Source organism: Acanthochromis polyacanthus, chromosome 7 (assembly GCF_021347895.1).
Source record: "Acanthochromis polyacanthus isolate Apoly-LR-REF ecotype Palm Island chromosome 7, KAUST_Apoly_ChrSc, whole genome shotgun sequence".
Classification (NCBI taxonomy): domain Eukaryota; kingdom Metazoa; phylum Chordata; class Actinopteri; family Pomacentridae; genus Acanthochromis; species Acanthochromis polyacanthus.
In genome coordinates, this window is record NC_067119.1 from 17,409,240 (window position 1) to 17,429,589 (window position 20,350).

Here is a 20,350-nt window from a genome sequence, read left to right on the forward strand (position 1 = left end):
CCTCGGCTCATATCTTCCCACCACGACTCAGGCCCCTGAAGGGCCCTTCATAGGCACAGACGAGAAAAGGAAGAGATCACACCATGTTTAGTGAAGTGTGCGTCAAGAGGAAGCTGCAGTCTGCAAGGAACACAGCAACGTGATGTGTGTATCCCTGCCCTTTTTAAACCTCAGCAGGAGCCTTTAGTCCCAGGTAGCATAAATGGGATTGACTTAAACTAGCTTTCCTCCCAGTGAGCTTCCTCGTGTCTGCTGAAAGAGAACTAACACACAGCTGTCGTAGCTATAGCCTTTTCCCAGACACAAAAGTGGATGTAGCTGAAGCATGAATCAACAAGCACTACTGCAATGTTTGTTCGACAGACTAAGCTCACAAACAGGATATTATGCTTAAATCCTTCAGATGACTGAAGAAGTTTTTCAAACTACTGCAGCTATGCAAAGAATAGAGACACATTGAGACTTGTGGTACCACTTTGTTGGGACAAAATCAGTACTGAACTATAAATCACCATTAAAGGCATGTCATTTCTGAGTTACCTCTCTTCATAATCCATTAAATGCCTTCCTGCCTCAAACTGTTAAAGACAAGTCAGTTTGGGAGATGACCACGCTTCCATTAACAGACCTGTTTTTGTCACAACACTGAAACACAGCAGGCACATTGAATTTCATAATAAATCTTTTTTAGCAAATATGAGGAAATATATTTTTGCTTGCTGTTTTTTTCACATTCAACGTGAGTCAAAATTATGCACCATTTTGTGAGTCAGAACTGCGAAACAAAATCAAGTGCACTATGTTCGGTTTGCCCAAGGCACGTCAAAACACTTTTAGTATTTTAATGGCCAGAGGCATAGGAGCTGGGGGAGATTACTAAGTATCATGCGGAACATTATGGCAGAATGTGTAAGCAGCTGTGTATAATTGTGGCCAATTACAACAGCTCTTTTACTCCTTTTAAGAGCAGGACTGATCCTGTAGATGTAATGCCAATTTGGTAATCAAGTGCAAAGTGACTCGATAAGGAAGTTGTAATAAAAACCGCTTCACAAATAAAAATGTTAAGAGCTCTTTTCAAATTGGATTCAAATTTGTCTACAACAAATGTCTGTAAGTCTTTTTACATAACTCGCACATCTGCAGTTACTGTATAAATATCCCTTTGCAATTTATCTCCTCCTTATGAAAAGGTGACAGCCTGTCCTAAAAACCTTTGGGGAAGCACAGAATGTGTTCACGTCATTTGAATGCAGGAAAAGTTGTCACCAAAGTGGCCAGGCGCTTATTGGTCATGACAAGCAAGAGAGAAAGACTGAAGATAACATTTTAGTGGCTGTAAAGGATTAGGAGTACTTATGGGAAAGACATGAACGGGATGATGCAATGAACAATATTTGACCTCCTTGAAGAAATGAAGCTGCCTTCAATAATCTTGGTGCTATGAATGTTTGCAAAGTTAAAACTGGACTTTTAAGAAAGCAATGCTTACTACAATGCAAAAGCTCCTGCATACATTGACAAAAATGATATGCATAAATACGAAAGAGAGACCAAATAATTGCATAAGAAGAAAAACATATGCATGCACACACACCAGGAAAAGCATATTTCTCCCTTGCTTTTCAGTGCCTTGAACAGATTAATGCGCTCTACTGAACTTTTATTTCCTTTATTAAAGTTGCAATTTATTAGTGCCCTGTAACTGTGTAGAAATGTATTACTAGTCACTTTTCCGTTTAATTTTCTATTTTAATCGATTCTCTTTTCCTCTTCACCACATTTTTAAATGCTGTTATAATGAATTCCTTAAACTACTTTTTCTTGCCTTTGTGTTTGAAAAGTTCTATACAAACAAACTTGCCATGCCTTGCTATGAGGATGTACAGTAGAGGAAGTAGCGCATAACGAGCTATTTAGTCATGCTAATTGCTTGTGCTGCCTGTGTGCATGTGCATCTGGGTTTTAGCTCTGCTTTATGTAAACACAGTCATAAGCATGTAAACTGCACTGGACATTTCATGCACAAACTACTAGTGTCGTAAGTGTGATATGACAACTGAGCAGAACAAACAACTTGTAATATAAAACATAGTTACACGATGCAAATATTCATGATATAATAATCTACAGTTAAAATGACACGTAAAAACATGAAAACAAACACAGTTTAAGACCTACCAGACTTCCCAGTTTAGATGATGAGGAGTTGTTTCTGTGTTTAAGCAAACCGCATCCCTCCAAGCCCGGGGCATCTCTGTGGTTACCATGGATACGAGGCCCACCAGCCCCCTCAGACGAGGAGCGCAGACGCCTTTCCATCCGCATCACCTCATGGTAGGGGCTGACACTGCTACAAAGAGAAGCTGGAGGAAAGAAGGAAACAAAGAGAATAACAAAGTCAGACAGGCAGAGAAATAATGGATTTAGGTGAAATTGTGATTCCAGAAGCAGATATAATCATCTTTTTATTATACTTCTAACTCAGTCAGCCCCCTTTCCAGTAAGAGATAAGATTTCTTTCATAAATGTAAATGACAAAAGCAGGTTTTACTTGTTCAGCATTCGGTTAAATCTTCCCTTCATTAAGCTCTTCAGCTATATTGCTTTTGGTCAAATAGTATTTATTGTTTTGTAATCATCAGGTTTAGTTTGAGTTCTTACACTGAGATTGCTTTGTAACAATATAAATACAGAAAAAAAATGTGAGATTCGCGGGGAATTAATTTTCAGCCAGACAAATGGAGGATTGTTATATGTGAACCAACAGATAAAGAGTGAAAACATCCTCCCATTGAACAACAGTTTATATCTATATAAAAATACAGGACTTACTGCAAACCATTTTCTATCGCCCTCGTTTTATTGCAGCCTTAAATGCCTATGGATATACAATAACGCTGACTAACAAAATGCCTCTCAGTCTCCAGAAGCTTGGCAGAGGAGGAAGTTTCTAAAATGATAATGATCCAAAAGCACATAGCCAAAATCACACAAAACCTTCTAAAGAAATAAGTGAAAACTATGACGTGGCCAAATGTTTCACCTGACTGAAATCCAACAGAACACCTTTTAGATATTTTAAAAAGAAAGGTAGAGCAACACAACTGCCCAGCAAAGAGTAGCTGAGAAATCTGGAGCACAGCAGAACATCTCTCCAGAAATGTGTGCAACATGGGCATCCTCCATCTAAAAGACTAAGTCTGTCATCGAAAGAAATTAAACATTTAAAGAGCTTGTACTGAGGAGCATGTATTTTAATACAGTAAATCTCATCTGTAGCTTTCTACTGTGGGGCCTGTATGTTAATATGGTATATCTAATCTATAGCTTATTGACATAAGAGCAAACACCCCACTGTTCAACTCAGCAGTACTACAGCTAATGTAAGGTCCATCCATCCATTCTCTACACACCGCTTTATCCTCACTTGGGTCGCGGAGGTGCTGGAGTCTATCCCAGCTGACTCGGGCGAAGGCAGGGGACACCCTGGACAGGTCGCCAGTCTGTCACAGGGCTACATATAGAGACAAACAAGCACACTCACATTCACACCTACGGACAATTTAGTGTTACAAATTAACCTCAGCATATTTTTGGACTGTGGGAGGAAGCTGGAGTGCCTGGAGAAAACCCACCCATGCACAGACTAATGTAAGGTGACAATTTTAAATCATTTGACATTTAAGTGACATTGCACAGGGATGTTCTCACTTCTGTTGTATACTTTATATCGATCAGCCACTGAAATAAAACCACCTGCCTAATGATATGTAGGTTCCTCTTGGACTGCCAAAACAGCTCTGAGCCTTCGGGGCAAGCATTCCACAGGACCTCTGAAGGTGTCCTAACCGATCATGTATCAAGACATTTGCAGAACATCCTTTCAGTCCTGGAAACTGTGAGCTGGGGCATCAATGGAATAAACTATTTTCCAGGGCATCCCACACTGGCTCTGCTGTTAAACCAGACCATGACCCTGTTGCCAGTTTACCAGCTGACCCTCCTTGGAACACTTTAGTTAGGCATGAACCACTGCATATCAGGAACACCCAACAAGACCTGTTGCTTTGGAGACACTCTGACATAGATGTCTAGCTGTCACACTCGGGCCATTGTCAACGTCACTCAGACCCAACACTTGCCCATTTTTCCTGCCTCCAACACATCAACTTCAAGAACTGATTGTTCACTTGCTGCTTAATATATCCCACGCTTTGACAGGCACCATTGTAACAGGGCGCTAAACGTTATTCACTTCCTTTTTGTTGCTGTGGCTGATCGATGTAGAACACTGAGGAGGCCCCATGATTAGCATGTTTTCTTGTGTCTATGACCATTGTGCAAGCGGGTCAGACGGTTAGATAGGAACCTATTTCACAGAGGCCTATGACATAGTTTGTAAAACTAATATAAAAAATTGTTGGTGCGACGTCCAACAGACAAGCGTGCGAGCGTGTGTGTTCACAATGATATATACAACCAACAGGTCAGTAATGCCACACTAAACAACTGCTGGCAGATTGCCCCACAACTGCACCTGCTGTAAAATACACAACACACAATGTGTAGGACAGAAAGATGATGAGCATAATAATAATACTTCCTATATTATATAATAATAATAATAAGGTTTGCACTGGAATGTATGCAAGTGTCCACATTTTATAAATGGAATTGCAACTCATGTTATTTTTTTTTATCCGTAAGTCTTAATCAATTTTAATTTGAATTTTGACTCTAAACTTACTGGGTAAATCATCCACTTTGTTCCATAAAAGGATAATAAATTCAGCCATATGATGTTGTTATTCGGTGTCTGATCAAAGTCTGACATAGAGCAAACACTTGTTGAAATTTTAATAATGGACTGTAGAATTAAAGAGAATGTGTTTTCATTTTATATTTGGCTTTGGTAACAGAGAAAGCTTGGCTAAAGAACATTTATCTGCAAAATGCAGCAGCAGCTAAAGGTGAGCTGAGGAGAATAGCAACAAATCATCTTTGGTTAAGGAGCACAACTTCAGTTTGACTCCATCAGTCAGCCCAAAACTCAATTTGATGTATTAGGCAGAATGCGTTTCTCCGTGTTAACTATCTAAACTTTTAAATCTAATTTGCAGCTGTTAATATTCTTGTATAGCTTGGAAGCATTCCCATTTAAAACTTTGAATTAGCAAATCATTTAGAAGGTGGGATAGTATTATGCGCTACATATCAATACTAGTCATCTCGTGGTCTTCAGCTGTCAAACGGAAATAAGCTGTGGGACATCAGTATAACATTACTTAAAAACTGATTAGACCAGCTCGCATCACCTCCACTTATCAGTTTCCTGGGGGAATCTCTTTGAGAGGCTTGGTAATGAACTCTCAAAGATTTTTACTGGCTATCTTATTCACACTTGTTCAGCCATGCATAGAGAAGTAATAAAACCAAACAACATTGAGAGAGCATTAGCATTCCATCACTTCAACTAGCTAATAATGTTTAACTAATTTCGGCATAGATTATTGCAAATGTTTTTGAAGATCATATACAACAGTGACTGCATATTAAAAGGAATTTGGTCTTGTTGTATTTAAAAATTAACATCTTCAAAAACTGAACTGGTGTCTTAACTTTTTTCATGGCAAAAACATAATTTGAAGTCCTGACAGTAAAGCTGTATAAACAGATTTTTACTGCCACAACTGATGTTTGATATGTCTATTACTCTATTTATCATAAATATAATGTCAGATATTACCCTCAGGAAAACATTGACATTTCCTCCGAATCCACTTTGAACCACAAAGAGGTGATTTTTTACTATGTATGTAATGTAGTTGAGCCATGCATTTTTGAGTGTCTAAGTTAGAAAGCAAGTAAAACAAAAGAGAGATTGTAATAAAAAGCATATAGATACATCTAAGCTAACAAAGAAAGTGCATGTGCTGTCCTAGCATGAAACAGGCTCCATTTACACCAAACTTAACTGTTGGAATTATCTCGAAAGGACACAAGACAGACAACAGGGATGAAGTTCATCAGCTAGCAGTGTGGTATCAAAAGCCAATGAACGCATAATACACATCTAGAAGAATAATGCAGACTCCAGTTTACTACACTTAAATGGAGAGTGTCTGGATAAATCTCTCCTGGACTACCAACACCGCCTCTAGTTTGTCAGGATCCTCGAGAGAAGCAATCTGTAGAAGCTGCCAGCAACCTACTACCTCTGCACCATCAAGAGTGTTTTGACACACTGTAGCTCTACGTGATATGCCAGTGGTTCGTTCAGCAGCAGACAGTGGAGCCCTTCAGAGGATCATCAGTACCATCCAGAAGATAATCGGAAGCCCACTGTCTTCTATCAAGGACTTATTCAGCTTTCTGCCTCAGTAGAGCAGCCAACATACTCAATGACCCTTCCCACTCTGGAGATCCTCTCTTTGACCTGCCGCCCTCTGGTAGACATTTCATATCGATCATATCACAGAATAATAGACTAAGTACAGCTTTTACCCCAGAGCCATATGAGAAGTGAACAATGCCAAAGACTGACACTGACTGCACTGGACTGACTGATTATCCTGTACTGCAATACCCTAACCCTAACCCTGCAATACAGATATCTTTCAACATTTCAGCTGCACCTTTGTATGAATAAATTTCAAACTGCACTACTTGTAGAAAGGGCACTGCAGTTCAGCAGTACTCTATAATATCTCATCTGCTGACATCTGTATTGTTGTATATCTTATTGTTTTAAACCTGATGTCCTATTGCTTTAGATGTTGCAGCAAGTATACATATATATATATATATATATATATATATATATATATATATATTGTACACTGTATTTTATAATTCATTATTAGCTTGAGCCCTTTTTTGTTTAATTGCTGTTTTTGTTACATGCATACTCAAGCAATGAAGAAATGTAACTATCTGATGAACCCACAAAAACACACAGAAGGCACTACTGTTGTTTATAGATAATTTCACGGAGCCCTCATAACGAAGGAATGTCAAACAAGTACAAAAAGAGATGTTGTGAGTTTGTCTGCGGGTCCCTGTGACTCTCACTGCACACAGGTGTATGACGTCTGTGTTTCGGTGGCTGTGGCTTTGCATGTAAATCTGTGATTTTCCTACAAGTGCCTGCACGAGTTTCATACCTGTATGTGGTTTCCTCAAGTGAGAGGACCTGGGTTCATGGCAGCCACAGAAGCTTCCTCTTTCTTGAACAGAGAGCGTGTGTCTTGCCCTCCTCTCCGACTGCTCGGGGTTAGAGTGACAACCCTCGCTGCGTACCACACATGCCTCGCTCTCACTCGTGGTCTCCGTGTGGTAGCCCGTCTTCCTCTCCTGGACCAGCTCCTTCCGTTTATCAGCTGACACCTCTTTCCTCGCTTCCTTTCTTTCCTCCTCCCTCTCCTTCCTCTCTTCCAGTGATTGTTCCTGCAGAGGTAGGCAGGGTACAGCTGTCTCTGGCTCTGAGAGGGAAATGGCAGTCTCATAGTCTGTGTTGTTGGCTGTGCTGGTATCAGGGAGTAATGGTTTTTCAGCACCGGACTGGGCTGGAGTGAAGAAAACCTGAGGACAGGACACGTTATTGAGCTTGTGTTAAAACAGAAGATATTTCACTGACAAGTTAATGAGGCAAAATGTAGCAGGTTAGAGAGAAGATCCCACTTCAGCAAGTATTTAAGAGGTGGATGTTTGCACCCTCAGGCACCACAGTGGGCATGTTAAGACAGCAAAGCCATACTGCATTTACTCTCCTGGAGCCAAAACAGGAGGCGCAGAGCTTTGTTTTTGCAATCATTATACTGGATAAATGGTTTAACTTTCCGAGTTCCGTCCTCTACCAAAATTTAAAAAAAAAAAATGAATAAATTCTTTGAAGGAGGATACGTTGTGTGCACAAAGGTGCTAAATGTGAAGGACATTTTGCAGACAAGCACACGTTTTCTTTTTCCTGCCTCCGCTCTTTCTATAAAGGGACTTTTCATGCTTGATGCTCAATTTTTATGTCACATTTCACAGACACCCAACAGTGGTCACAAATATTCATCCTTTACGGTTGTTGTTCTCGACAGCCAAGGGCATCTGTGGTTGTACTGTGAATTCCTAAAGCACTCGTACTTTTATTTAGCTGTTGGTAAGTATATTTGTTTACAAGTACAGTTAATATTAAAATAATTTAACAAGTTAGCATCATGCATTTTATTCAGAACATTCACACTACTGCACAATGATTACAAGTAACTTTTTAGCATAAAATACACTGCGTGTTTGCACTGATTCACCCTTTTTGATTTCAAAGCTACTTAGACAAAACAGTCCTACTACCTGGGAGGTAGAGACAGCCACGCTGAAGTTCTCTGGAGCAGGTGGTGGGTCAGGGGGAGTACTGTCAGCAGCAGGCCCAGGCTCAGAGGCCGGTCCTGGGGCTACACCAGAAGCAGGGCTGGGAGTCGGCAGCACATCCACCTCGGATACAGAGTCCTCTGTGATGGGAATAAACTCTGAAGGGGTGATGGCGGTGGTTCGATCCTCTGAAATCATTGGGGATTGGAGGGAGCTCTCACCACCGGCACCGAGCAGTTCACCAGGCCATGACCCCGGGGTGAGTCCTCCTGCCCCTGGAGTGACGGTGGTAGAACTTGGAGGTTCCAGATTCACTTCTGGAGGTCTGTGGTGATCAGATGTGCGGGAGAAGCGGTGGTGAGCTGAGAAAGACTTGGGCAGCAGTTGCTTTTTCTGGCGTGATGACCGTTTGTTATTATTACTGCCACCACTGTAGTCATCGAGGAACCCGGAGTCGTCACCTTCGTTGGCCCCCGACCCACTGATGCAGTTGATGAACACATTTCGATTGGTTGTGGAGGAAGATGAGGAAGCCTTATCAAAGTCCTCAGTCTGAGAGCGTGTTATTTTCTTTTGCTTGTGGCTGCCAAACCCAAATGAGTGGCGTGATTTTGGGCGTCCACCACTACTATCGCTGAACCCTGTGGACGCTGACGCCGTTATTGTCTGCTGGTTATTTCCATTTGAGTCAGTGCTCTGCTGTGACAGGGGAGGAGTGAGGTTTAGGTTGATAGGTTGGACACGTGGATCACTGTTTCGTTTAGCTGAGAAACTGAGAGATGGAGTGCGAAAAAGGCTACGGCGTTTCCCAGTGCTGCCAGAGCTGGAGTTGGTGCTGGAAGGCGAGGAGGTGTGGACGCCATTCCCCACTCCACCTGAGGACGGAGAGGAAGGAAGAGACTCCTGCCTCTTACTGTTGCTGCGGCGGAAAATTGGCAGGCGGGAAACGAGTGTGGAACGACGTGAGCCCGATTCACCCATCTAGAAGCTGAAATGGTGGGGCGCCCTGAGGGAACAAACACACACACCAAAAAAAAAAACATTAACAGACATAACATCCATCAACTCAGGTTAACAAATGCAGAGTGTGCAGATGCTCCATTTGTCACTGTCCACTGATTGCTTTGTCCTGACAAATTTTTGAACATGTGCTCTAATGTGGTAGGTAAGAAATCTTTAAAAAAAAAAAAAAAAAAAAAACAAGGTTCACTTTCACAGACCTTCTAAGCAAATTTTGGACTGATACACAAACAAATGGAAGAGGAAATAGTATTTCAAAGAGCTTCAGCACACAGACTGAACTGAAAAATCTAACATTTCTCATGCTAAATGAGTCAGAACACGGTCCTGCTGCATCTTTATGCTGCACATGCTTCTGTTGAAAATAGTGGTGTCATATGTGAGAAATAAATGGCTTCTATTCAGGCATCTGCAATATGTATAAACAAAAACCGTGTTGTCTACCCTGTTGCTGCTGTACTCTCCCTATTTTTTAGATATTTGCATGATGAAAAAAATGTTTCCACTCTGAAAACACCCAGCATATTAAAGATGCCCTGCTGAGGTGTACTTCTGCTACATCAATACATGACAAGAATAAAGACGTGTGTAACGCTTTCACAACCCAAAACTTCACTGCTATCTGGTATACCCCAAATAAAAAAATGCCACCCCAGGGGTTCTCATATTTGTGATATGGTCAGACAACATGATCTGTACAAAAACACAAAGTCAAGACACTAATTAATACATTCTAGTTTAATTCTAAATGAATGTAAAGAAAATCTGCACATGAATGTGATTATCGCTGGTATGAAACCTGGAGGGTTGAGTTCTTTTTACAAGACACACAATTAACATTTAGCCAACCACTGAATCATGTAGAGACAAGAATTACAAAGAGCAAAACAGAGAGAGTGGGAGAGAAAATGAGGAAGAGAGAGTGAAAACTCATCCTTGTAAAAGCATTAGACCTATATTTATCTTGTATGGACGCACCAGAAACAAAACTGCCCTTTAGCTTTGTACTCTTACTGTGCTGACTGCAAATATTTAAGTGTTTGCAGCAGTGCACAGTATTCATACATGAAAGGAGCTCATTCTGATACAGTACAGCTACTCTGTTGTCACAAGTATAATTACATCAGTTACTGACTGAAAGCAAATTGTGCAAAATAAGATAAAAGAAAAGAAAAACCAACTGCAAATTTGAAGAAAGAACACAGAAACATTATGAAAAATCCTCATTTGCTTGCACACGGCTCACCCTCTCCCTTGCACTATCTTTGAGTAGAAAATAAGAGGTATCAGCCTTTATGTAATCATCCCTTCCTACTCCTTCTACTTTTTACAGTTATTATCTCTCTCTGTAAACACACTGCATGCAGAGTTATTGTTTCACTACGAGTCGGAACGGACCAAAGTTCCTCCTTTATAGTCACAGATTAAAGGAAGGTATTCATTTCTGCAAGTACTCACATTTTCATTGTTTTCTGCCATCAGTGATTCTAAAAGTGACCGTACGGTCCTCGTAATGTCGAAGAAGCAGCTTCTGTAAGAGCTACTGAGGTGTTTTGTTTCCGTTCTCCGTCTAATAAGCTTACATTAACACCCTTTACTGAAGTGGCTTATTGGTGTGTCGCCTCCTTGAAAGTAAGTTCGATTCACTTCTAAATGTGATGCAGATCTAATTTTCAATGCAAATTAACCAAATGCAAGATACAAAAAGGCCCATAAATATCAAAGATAGAGGAGGACAGAAAAATTGGAACGACATAGCGAACAATCAAATGATATTCCAACACCACAAATGCTGTTACCACTTTGCCCTGTCTGTCCTGGAACACTTGAAGCTGTCAAGACACACTGCAGGTTTAGTAGTCTTTTCAAACACGTTCTTTTCAGATGAGGCGTTAGTTCAGAGGTTAGTGTTTTCACACCGACACACACAGCCATTTGACCAAGTCGTGGTCCTATGATCTGACTCATTAAGACAAGATAAACATCCTCCAACTAATTAGAGGGAGATTAAAACAGATTGAGAACACCTCTCTTGTTTACCTTACTAATTAGGGCAAATAAGAACATTATTTTAAGCAATGGCTTAAAGGTGTCGGGCCTTGTGAAGAGTAAAATGTCGGCCAGATACAAAGTAGGGTCCCAATGCTTTAAGCACCAACTATTAAAGGACATGTACACAACTGAATTTTTCATTCATGTAATGTGCTTCTCAACCGAATGCAGCTATTGGACTATTTCTTAATAAGTCTGAATAATCTGACAAAATTGCAAACTGCATGCTATCTTATATGGAGTCTGTCTAAGCTCAACTTTATGGAAAGGGTTAAAAGACAGATACTACACTGACAGATTTCCAACTTCCTCACAGCTTAGCCCGGTGTTAGAGAAGCAAAACTTCACCTCAGCTCACTTCCTCTTCCCTGTGCAATTAGTGATACGTCTGCTGTGCTGAATGGCAAAGTGCACAGAAAACACAGGTTGATGTGAGGTGAGTTTGCCTGACTCCCATTAAAATGCACTTAAAAAAAATGACTAAAATAAAATAAAGTGATTCAGAGTGGACAGAACTAGTAGATTTCTATGCTCTACAAAGATGTGCAGGTTTCTAGATTGTTTCATTCTCTGTTTATTTTCCCACTGCCACACTCCTAATGAAATCCTTTTGGTCACAAAACTAATAAACAAGATTAGTACGAAACTATTTACTTCTGCACTGCTGTGTGGCTTTGTAATTTCTTATCAACCCACTCTACAGCTTGTGCATACACTAGTTAATAATCATCTTGCCTGCAAACTCACATCTGAGTGCAACTTTTCACTGATATAGGATTATTATCTGACGGTTTGAAAGAATATAGGGTGTGTATGGGGTGTGAATAACTGGGTGTTTCCAATAAAACAGGTTCTTGGTGGGATCCTTTTCTCAACAGCAACCACAGACTAAATGCCACAGATGACAGATTTGGCAACACTGTTCCTACGTACGTTTTAACTAAATACTGATGACAATGTAGTTCGGTGTTCACAGTTTTCTGAGGACTGACAAACCATTTTGAGATGAAACACGAGTATCAAAGTACTTGCACAAAGTCGTTTTAGTCTGGGAGTAGTGTGTGATGTGGTGTTAAATTCTGAAAATGTGTATTGAAAAAATATCTCTATATTAAAACATATCAATATAATGTGGCAATAGACAGCATGTAAACCACAAATTTTGAGAAAAAACATTGGTAATGTGGGCAACATGACCAAACAGATACTGGTATTCACTAAACTCATCCCTCAACATGTAACAGAAGTGACTTCACCCCTGTATAATATCACTTAAATGTCAAAATCATGTCACCTCTTATTACTTCCATGACTTGCAAATTGAACGGTTGGGCATTTGCTAACATTAAACTAACAGTTTAGACTTACTGTGTTAAAAATACAGGCCCAGCAGTAAAACTCCAGAGAGATGTTCTGCCATTCTTCAGAGAGAATATTTTGCAGCAGCTCTTTACTGAAGGGGTTGCTTTGCACAGCCCATCACTTTAAAACAAACACAGTGTGTTCTGTTGGACTCAAGTCAAGCGACGTACTTTACCAGGTCATAGTTTCCACTCTTTTCTTCTTAAGAAAGGCTCATTATTATGCTGGAATATTTCTCTTCTGCTACACTTATGCAATATTTTGGTAGATCCACCCCCAAGCTCCACTGCTGGGACTATAACAGGTACATGCCAAACGAACTGGAGGCCATCTGAACTGACTAAAATAATCTCAGTCTTACCTAAGAGAAGAAAGTGCAGCAAGTAAAGGTATGTTTTTTGGATGCCATCAACAGAGGTTTTAAATTATGCAATGTCCTTTACATTGTATGAATTGTCACAAAGGCTCTAGTTTCCATTCATAACATCTGTGCCAGTTTACTTGCACATCTATGTTTCCAAGACACAGTACATTGTGAAAGTGGTGCAGTGTAGCACACAATGCATTAAGGTTGTGTGTTTGCAGAGCACCACAGAGTTTCTACTTTGGCGCCGTATTTTCAATATAGTCTTTGTAAAAATATTTCACTTGAAAAACAAAACAATAATGCAGTTATTGAGCGGAAATGAAATTTGAAATCATTTGATTTGATTAGTTCCTCTGCAATCTCTTTGTGCTGACTTTAAAATAATTAAATGAAATTGGTTTTAAAACGGCAAGCATGCCAAAACTACACACCTCGTTCACACAGGCCAGGACATGTGGTCAAAACAGCGAACTGTCTTGAGCAAGAGAATGTCACCGAAGCGACAAATGCAACTCACATTAGCCCGACAGAAAGACTGCTAGTCTGAACACATGACACTCATCTTGTTTTGGGGAACAAACAAAATAAGACACTTCAATCCAAAAAAATCTGCTAATTGGAAATACATATATTTTATTATATTAACATTACTCTGGCATTTGGATGTATAAATGGACAAAGAAATAGCTTTTAAAAGCAAGATACAAATTAAAAGTACAAAAACTACCAAAGAAAAAATGATTGCTAATCAATAATTATCATTATTTGAAACATACCTGACATAGAGAAACATGTTGCTCATGAGAAAACACAAGCAGATAAAATGATGAAAGCGTAGCAGTAACAGATAAAAACAACCAGTAACACAGGATTTAACTGAGATGTAGAGTAGTTAAAAAACCATCACCTAAGCTACTGCCTTAACTCGAGGCGAGTGGATGACCTGGTCTTCCTCTTTCAATCAAATGTTCCTCTTCTAATAATCTAAAAATCTCAGGATAGACATGTTTTCAGTGGCTTTTGGTTGCTCTAAATGATTTTAATATACTAGTACTCTGCATGTATTACATTATAAGTTGTTCTCCTGTTTCACCTGTTTTTTAGTGTTTTATATTTATTTTATTTTGTTTGACAAACTCATTTGACAAGTCTTGATCCTGTCTTGCTTTGTGCAAATTCTTTTGTTGTTAACTGTCTTATGCATTCAGCTCTCTGGACGACTCAGGTGATTTTAAAAGGTAAGCTTGATTTGAAACTAAAAATAGTTATGGAACACAGGCCAACAGTTTTAGCCAACTATGCACATGCAGGCTTCAGCTGCAGTGAGTAAGACATGTTAGCGCTTTTCTTTCAGCTAAAAGCTCAAGTCTAGAAAACCCGGGTCTTATCTCACTGCAGAGTCACAGAAGAGAAGACAGCCTTGTTAAATACACAAACAAGTGCGAAACTTAAGTAAAATCCTGAGCCTTTGACCCCTGCATAGAGGGGTTCTGGTTGCTCTGTTATGCTATAGGGGCATTTTGCTACCATGGTTTGGCTTCACTTGTCCCTTACATGGAAGGGTCACTGAAAATCAACAGAAAGTTGTGGACACTCAGTAGTTTAAGTATGAAAAGGAAGTGAATCACTTACAATGGACTGCATGGCTCACCACCATCATCACTACCAGATGAGGTGCTATATGCTGGAAGAATAGTGCTCATTCCTACAGTAGAATTCAGAGACTGGGAGAATCAATTCCAAGGCACACTGAAGCTGTTCTGGCAGCATTTAGTGGCCCAACACATGATTAAGGCACTTTATGTTGTTTTTTCCTTTAATTTATCACCCATCTGTACACACAAATTGTAGAAATTAAGTGTGTTGAAACATTGTAAGATAAAGTGAACACGATAAAGATTAAATACACAGCTCAGTAAAGATTAATGGATCTGCAGTTACAATTTAAAGATGAATGCATTTTCTCTCAACATAATCTGGCTCGAGGAACCATCAACTCAGGGGTAGTGACTGTTTGCACAGAGAAGCAAGGCCACAGGATTTCCACTCTATTGTTTTAAGTTCCTCTCCAGTCATCGATTAAACACCTAAAAACTCATCTCCAAAGTTGCACATTTACAAGTGTTTTCCATGCAAATAACCCCTTCCTGCCTTAAAATTTCTTAAATAGACATGTGCTAGTGCGATTTACTTTACTTAATCATGAGGAATATGGCATGCTATCTAACAATAATGTAACAAGAGGGTATTGTGTTATAATTGACTGACATGATCAAAGAAAACTGAACTAAACCATCTTGTGGAATGTACTGTAAACAAAGTGCATCAGTGTTAGTCAACCATGCAGCTGCAGGCTTAAGTGAACAAATAATATGTTTTGGCTACAATGGGTCCAGGTTAGTGCATTATTTTTGAGTCTAACCCTGATTTATAGACTTTATAAAGCTCACAGCAGAGCCACAGAAGAAAAGACAACTCTCTACCCAAACTGTGTTACTGAATATTGTGCCCCTTCAAGTTTTTAGTGTACATATGTCCTGTTATATTCACAATAAGTGCTGATATGCTGGTACTTTCATGAGTTGTTATTGCAGATGCTAACAATGCATCAAAACCACAACAATGAGAGGGCCTTAGCATGTTGGTACACTGTGATTACAGTAATGCCTACAGTTCTCACAACAGTCCAACGGGCCCTGCTGATGTTTATTCCATCTGCGAATAAGCCATAGCTAGTTTTCATATTAAACAGCTTGCAAGAGATGAGATGCAGTCTTGTAAATGCATGTAACCAGCAGCAGCAGCAGCTCCCCAGCAGGACGCCGACAACTGTCAAACCGAAAACGTCAACAACGCTTCGAATCCTGACGACCTTAAATCCCGACTCGCTAGCTGGGTCAGTCCACTGACACTCTGCGCTAATGGTTCCAACGACATTTTATCAATGAATCGCCGTGCAGCGCTTTCTTTGAGCCGCAAAGGTCAGCGGTGCCCGGGGGAAACACTGAAGCAGGGACCATCCGGCGGTTCGAGGCTAGCAGGTAGCGGACAAACACTCAAGCCGTCCGTTAACGTGCGTACGTTACCTTCAGCGGATTCCTGGAGTGTCCACCGAGGCCCGATCAGAGCAGAAACAGCGGAGTAAACCTTCGATTTGTGGTCACACGACTTATTAAATCCTACATGAGGATGTCTGGGGCTCTACAATGGTACTGGAATCGTACTGAGGTAGCACCTTGTGTTGCACTGACGCCGATATTACACCTCAGTGACGTGGAGCGTCTCCTTCCTCCTTCGTCTCTTCCGCGTTGCAACGACAGACCGCGAACGTGCACAGCGTGACGTTCCTCCTCCTCCTCCTCCTCCCGCAGGCTGCACAGCTCAGCATCACTCCGCAGGTGGATGGATGGATGGATGGATGGATGGACGGACGCCCTGTCTTTCTTTGACCAGTGTCATCTATAAATCCATCCCATGAAACTGACACTTATGAGACATAGCCCACTGGCCATCATTCATCTCAGTGTAAATAACGTCTAGATGTCTGCACCCACACACAAAACACTTTAACTCCACAGTCTCAATAATAAATTAAGATAAGCTAAGATAGCATAGCATAACAATAGAAAAGCACTCAGAGAGCGCAGTACTCCATCAAGGCTGTTCATTTCCCCATTTGGCATTGTCAAAATGCAATATATTTTTGCAGAAATGCAGCATTTTTTATTAATTATTGATGATCAGAAATCATAGCACCATAGAATGTGGTAATTTAATATAGATGTACCAACAAACCAAATGACCGTGGGCTGAGCACAGCTGTGTGTTATGCACATGTATGTTGCATACTGATACCAAATCACATGACACAAATATGTAGCAGGCAGTGGGAAATGATGGGAAACACCTATCCTTGTATCATTTCTGATGGATAGGTCCACAGCTGTCAATTTGTAGTATAATCACAATCATGCGATCGTCAGCAGGCAGCTGATGTAGTGTTCACTTGTAGTCGTAGTTACAGTGATCGCTATCTTGCAATGATACAGAAATCTTTAACAAATCTGTAGATCCAGACTATAAGCCCCATCACTGCCAAAATGTAATCAGTTGGTCCTTGTGTCATTTCTGAGCTTCCCTGAAAATTTCAAACTAATCAGTTTGTCCATTTTTGAGTAATTTCGCTAATAGACAAACAGACAAACAGATGCACATTGATCGTGACCTAACTCCACCATTCCTTGGATGAGTAATAACATAGCATAGCATAACATGGCATTGCTTGTTTCTTCATGTCTTGTTTCATGGTATCTGTCTTTAGTGATTTTTTGCTATGCTTTGTATGTTTGCACTGGGGTCTGAGAGAAACGGCACTTTAATCAACATCTATGTCCTGTACATATGGCAGAACAGCCTGTACATCTTTCACAGGTTCAGATATGACATGATGGATAATGTACCCAGGTGACGAACACGCATGCTTTGTAGAACTCTACTTACATTTATAAAGAATGCTCTCTACTTGTCTCTTTATTTATGACTTTTCTATTTAACAATTTTTAAAATTGTGTCTCATTGGTATTGCACAGCCTTAACAATAAATAAAAACTCCTGATCTTGATTAGGACTGCAGCTTCATACTGAAAGATTCACTTCATCTCCCTGAAATACCAATTTCTCATCTTTTCTTATGTTAACATTTGTAGTATATACTGTGTTGGGCCAATACATGTAAATTTAAAAGTCACTGATGAGATTCTTCATGAATTTATGTCACAAAATTTGCATGTTTCCCCTGTACTTAATGTTTTTGGGGTTTTTTTCTGCAGATATCTTTGACTCCACAGTGGCACATTTCCAATCTGTACTTACTGACAACCTCTCGAGTCTTTTGTTGTCAAATGCATTGGTTGACTGTTTTCTATCTGCTATCCTTCTGTCACAAAAAAGCTGCTCAAAGGGAATCTTTGGATTTGATGAGTTTCTGTCCATAATATAATATAATAGGTCTTCACCTTACTATCTGAAGTACTTCGAGATGACTTATGTTGTGAATTGGCACCATATTAACCAAACTGAAGTGGCTGAACACAGAATGCTATGCAGGATTTAACTAAATGAAGCATGGTATAGCAAAAATAAAATCGAAACATCTACAGTTTGGTATCAAGTTGAATGAAATTGCAGAGCCTTTGACCCTAGACAAGTAATCTGGCAGCTCTGTTATGCTGTACGAGGCATTTTGCTGCCATCTTTTAAGTCTGCTGGTCCTCTTGGAGGGAAAGGTCACTTGCAGATCAATACCAGTTGTGGACATGAGTAGCTGTGGAAACTGCTGCCATTGCATTACAGAAATTCTAATAATTAAACAAAATACATAAATAAGTGGCTCAGATATCTAATGCATGGTGCACACACTAACATTTTTAAAAAGCCAGGGACACAAAGGGGGTATTTCTCAACAGGATCAGAGAATACTGTACTAAAACACATTAATGTGTCAGTGGTGGCAGCAATACACATGCAAGCTTTTAGCTATGTTAAACAAACAGCTGATTGACAAATTAAAGGAAAATCCTGAGTTTCTGACCCCTGCAGAGTGGTGACCTGGTGGCCATTATATGCTATAGGGCGCATTTTGCTGCCATAGTTTGGCTCCACTTGTCCTCCTACAGACAAGGTCACTGAAAATGTCACCAAAAAGTTGTGAATGGTAGACTTCAGACCAACAGGCTCATCATTTCTTTCCACAACAATCATCTCATCACCAAATGAGGGAAAGTCTTTTGGTATAAGTTTTCTGGCAGCATGTGGTGGTCTGACATCTTACAAAGATACTTTGTTGTTTTATCCTTTTATTTGTCACCCATCTGTATATCCATGTTGTATAAAGAAGGTGTATTGAGACACTATAGGATAACACGAGGACAAAAAACATTAAATACACAACTAAGTAATGGAAACAATAATGAAAAACAAGCTTAGAATTTCAGGATTGGTTACATTACTTTCATTCATCTCTGCGTATCAAAGTCACATTTTGAGATTTCTTTTCCATTAAATTAATACTTTTCTGCTTAAAATGGTTAGATATACACATGTATGTTGGCTTTATTTTTACTTTATCATATGGAATGTGACATGTTTAACAACAATGTCGCAAAGGGTTTAATACATGAATATTGACCACATAAACAGAATGCTGTACTAAACCATCTTGTAGAGCATGCTGCAAATAGGGTTTGAGTGTTAGCCAACCATGTACATGCAGACTTCAGCTTTTCATGAATATACCCCCTTCCTGCCTAAAAGGTTTAGATGTACTATGTCTGCACTCAGTCGTCACAGCTTGTCAAACGCTGAAGACCACCGGCTCAGCTCAAACTCTTCAGTGGAATTTGAGTAATTCAGCCACACAATGGTCAAACATGAACAGACTCTCAGAAGAATAAGGAAACAAAAGCCCCACCATGCAAGTTGACAGGATTGGTTGGCTTAGGTTTGTTTTATTTCAAATGCATTAAGTTTGATTCTCCATTTTGCGATGATCCCCAGTATACTGTAATTTTAAGGCAGAAATGCTCAGCCATGGCAATGACTGCTGTTTGGCTCACAATGTATCTTTTAGGGTCATCAGTTTGTGATTAAAAAAAAAAAAAAAAAACAACTTGATTTTCACCACCATGTGTCTTAACTAAGCAGTTGTTTGCAAAGGTGCACAGTCACTATCTTGTGCATGTGTCTCTAAAGATATCGACATCTCCTGAGCTGACCGACTCCTGATCCTTTGGTGTTTTTAGCAAATCAGTGCACCCCTCAAGAAAGCAAGCGCTCCGACGAAGGTAGAAAGAAATAAACAGCTATAAATACCCTAAATACCTTAACACATGAATCACTTAAAGAAAATTTTAAAATAGGGTTTTGAATGCTCCCATAGTGTCTAGATACAAATATGTGAAATCTGTGCTTCAATTTTAAATGCAATGTATGCAAGACAGCATTTCTACACTAGAAATACAAGTATTCTGCAACAACTATTAATGAAGTGGTATCAAGTAATCACATATTCAAAACTGTAATTAAGGGTTATTTCTACTGAAATTTATTTAACAATTGTGACTAACTTGTTGTTCAAATGTTTGTACATCACAGCTTCTAAATGAATCAAACAGTAACTATACAAAAGTA

General features: G+C 39.8%; 1 protein-coding gene across 2 annotated transcripts in view; it reads right to left on the bottom strand.

Annotated features, from left to right (window-relative positions):
• The window catches only part of ccser1 (coiled-coil serine-rich protein 1), a 122,880-nt gene extending 106,379 nt beyond the window's left edge, over positions 1-16,501 (bottom strand). Inside the window, exons 1-4 of one of the 2 annotated variants that reach the window (XM_022196873.2) lie at positions 16,249-16,500; positions 8,344-9,367; positions 7,167-7,584; positions 2,182-2,366 (exon numbers count right to left, since the gene is read on the bottom strand). In XM_022196873.2, coding sequence (XP_022052565.1) covers positions 2,182-2,366; positions 7,167-7,584; positions 8,344-9,342 — 1,602 coding nt within the window. In that variant the 5' untranslated portion in view covers positions 9,343-9,367; positions 16,249-16,500. Of the gene's footprint in view, positions 1-2,181; positions 2,367-7,166; positions 7,585-8,343; positions 9,368-16,248 lie in introns of both variants that reach the window. The other variant, XM_051950837.1, reaches the window with a different exon arrangement.
• Positions 16,502-20,350: the final 3,849 nt, after the last annotated feature.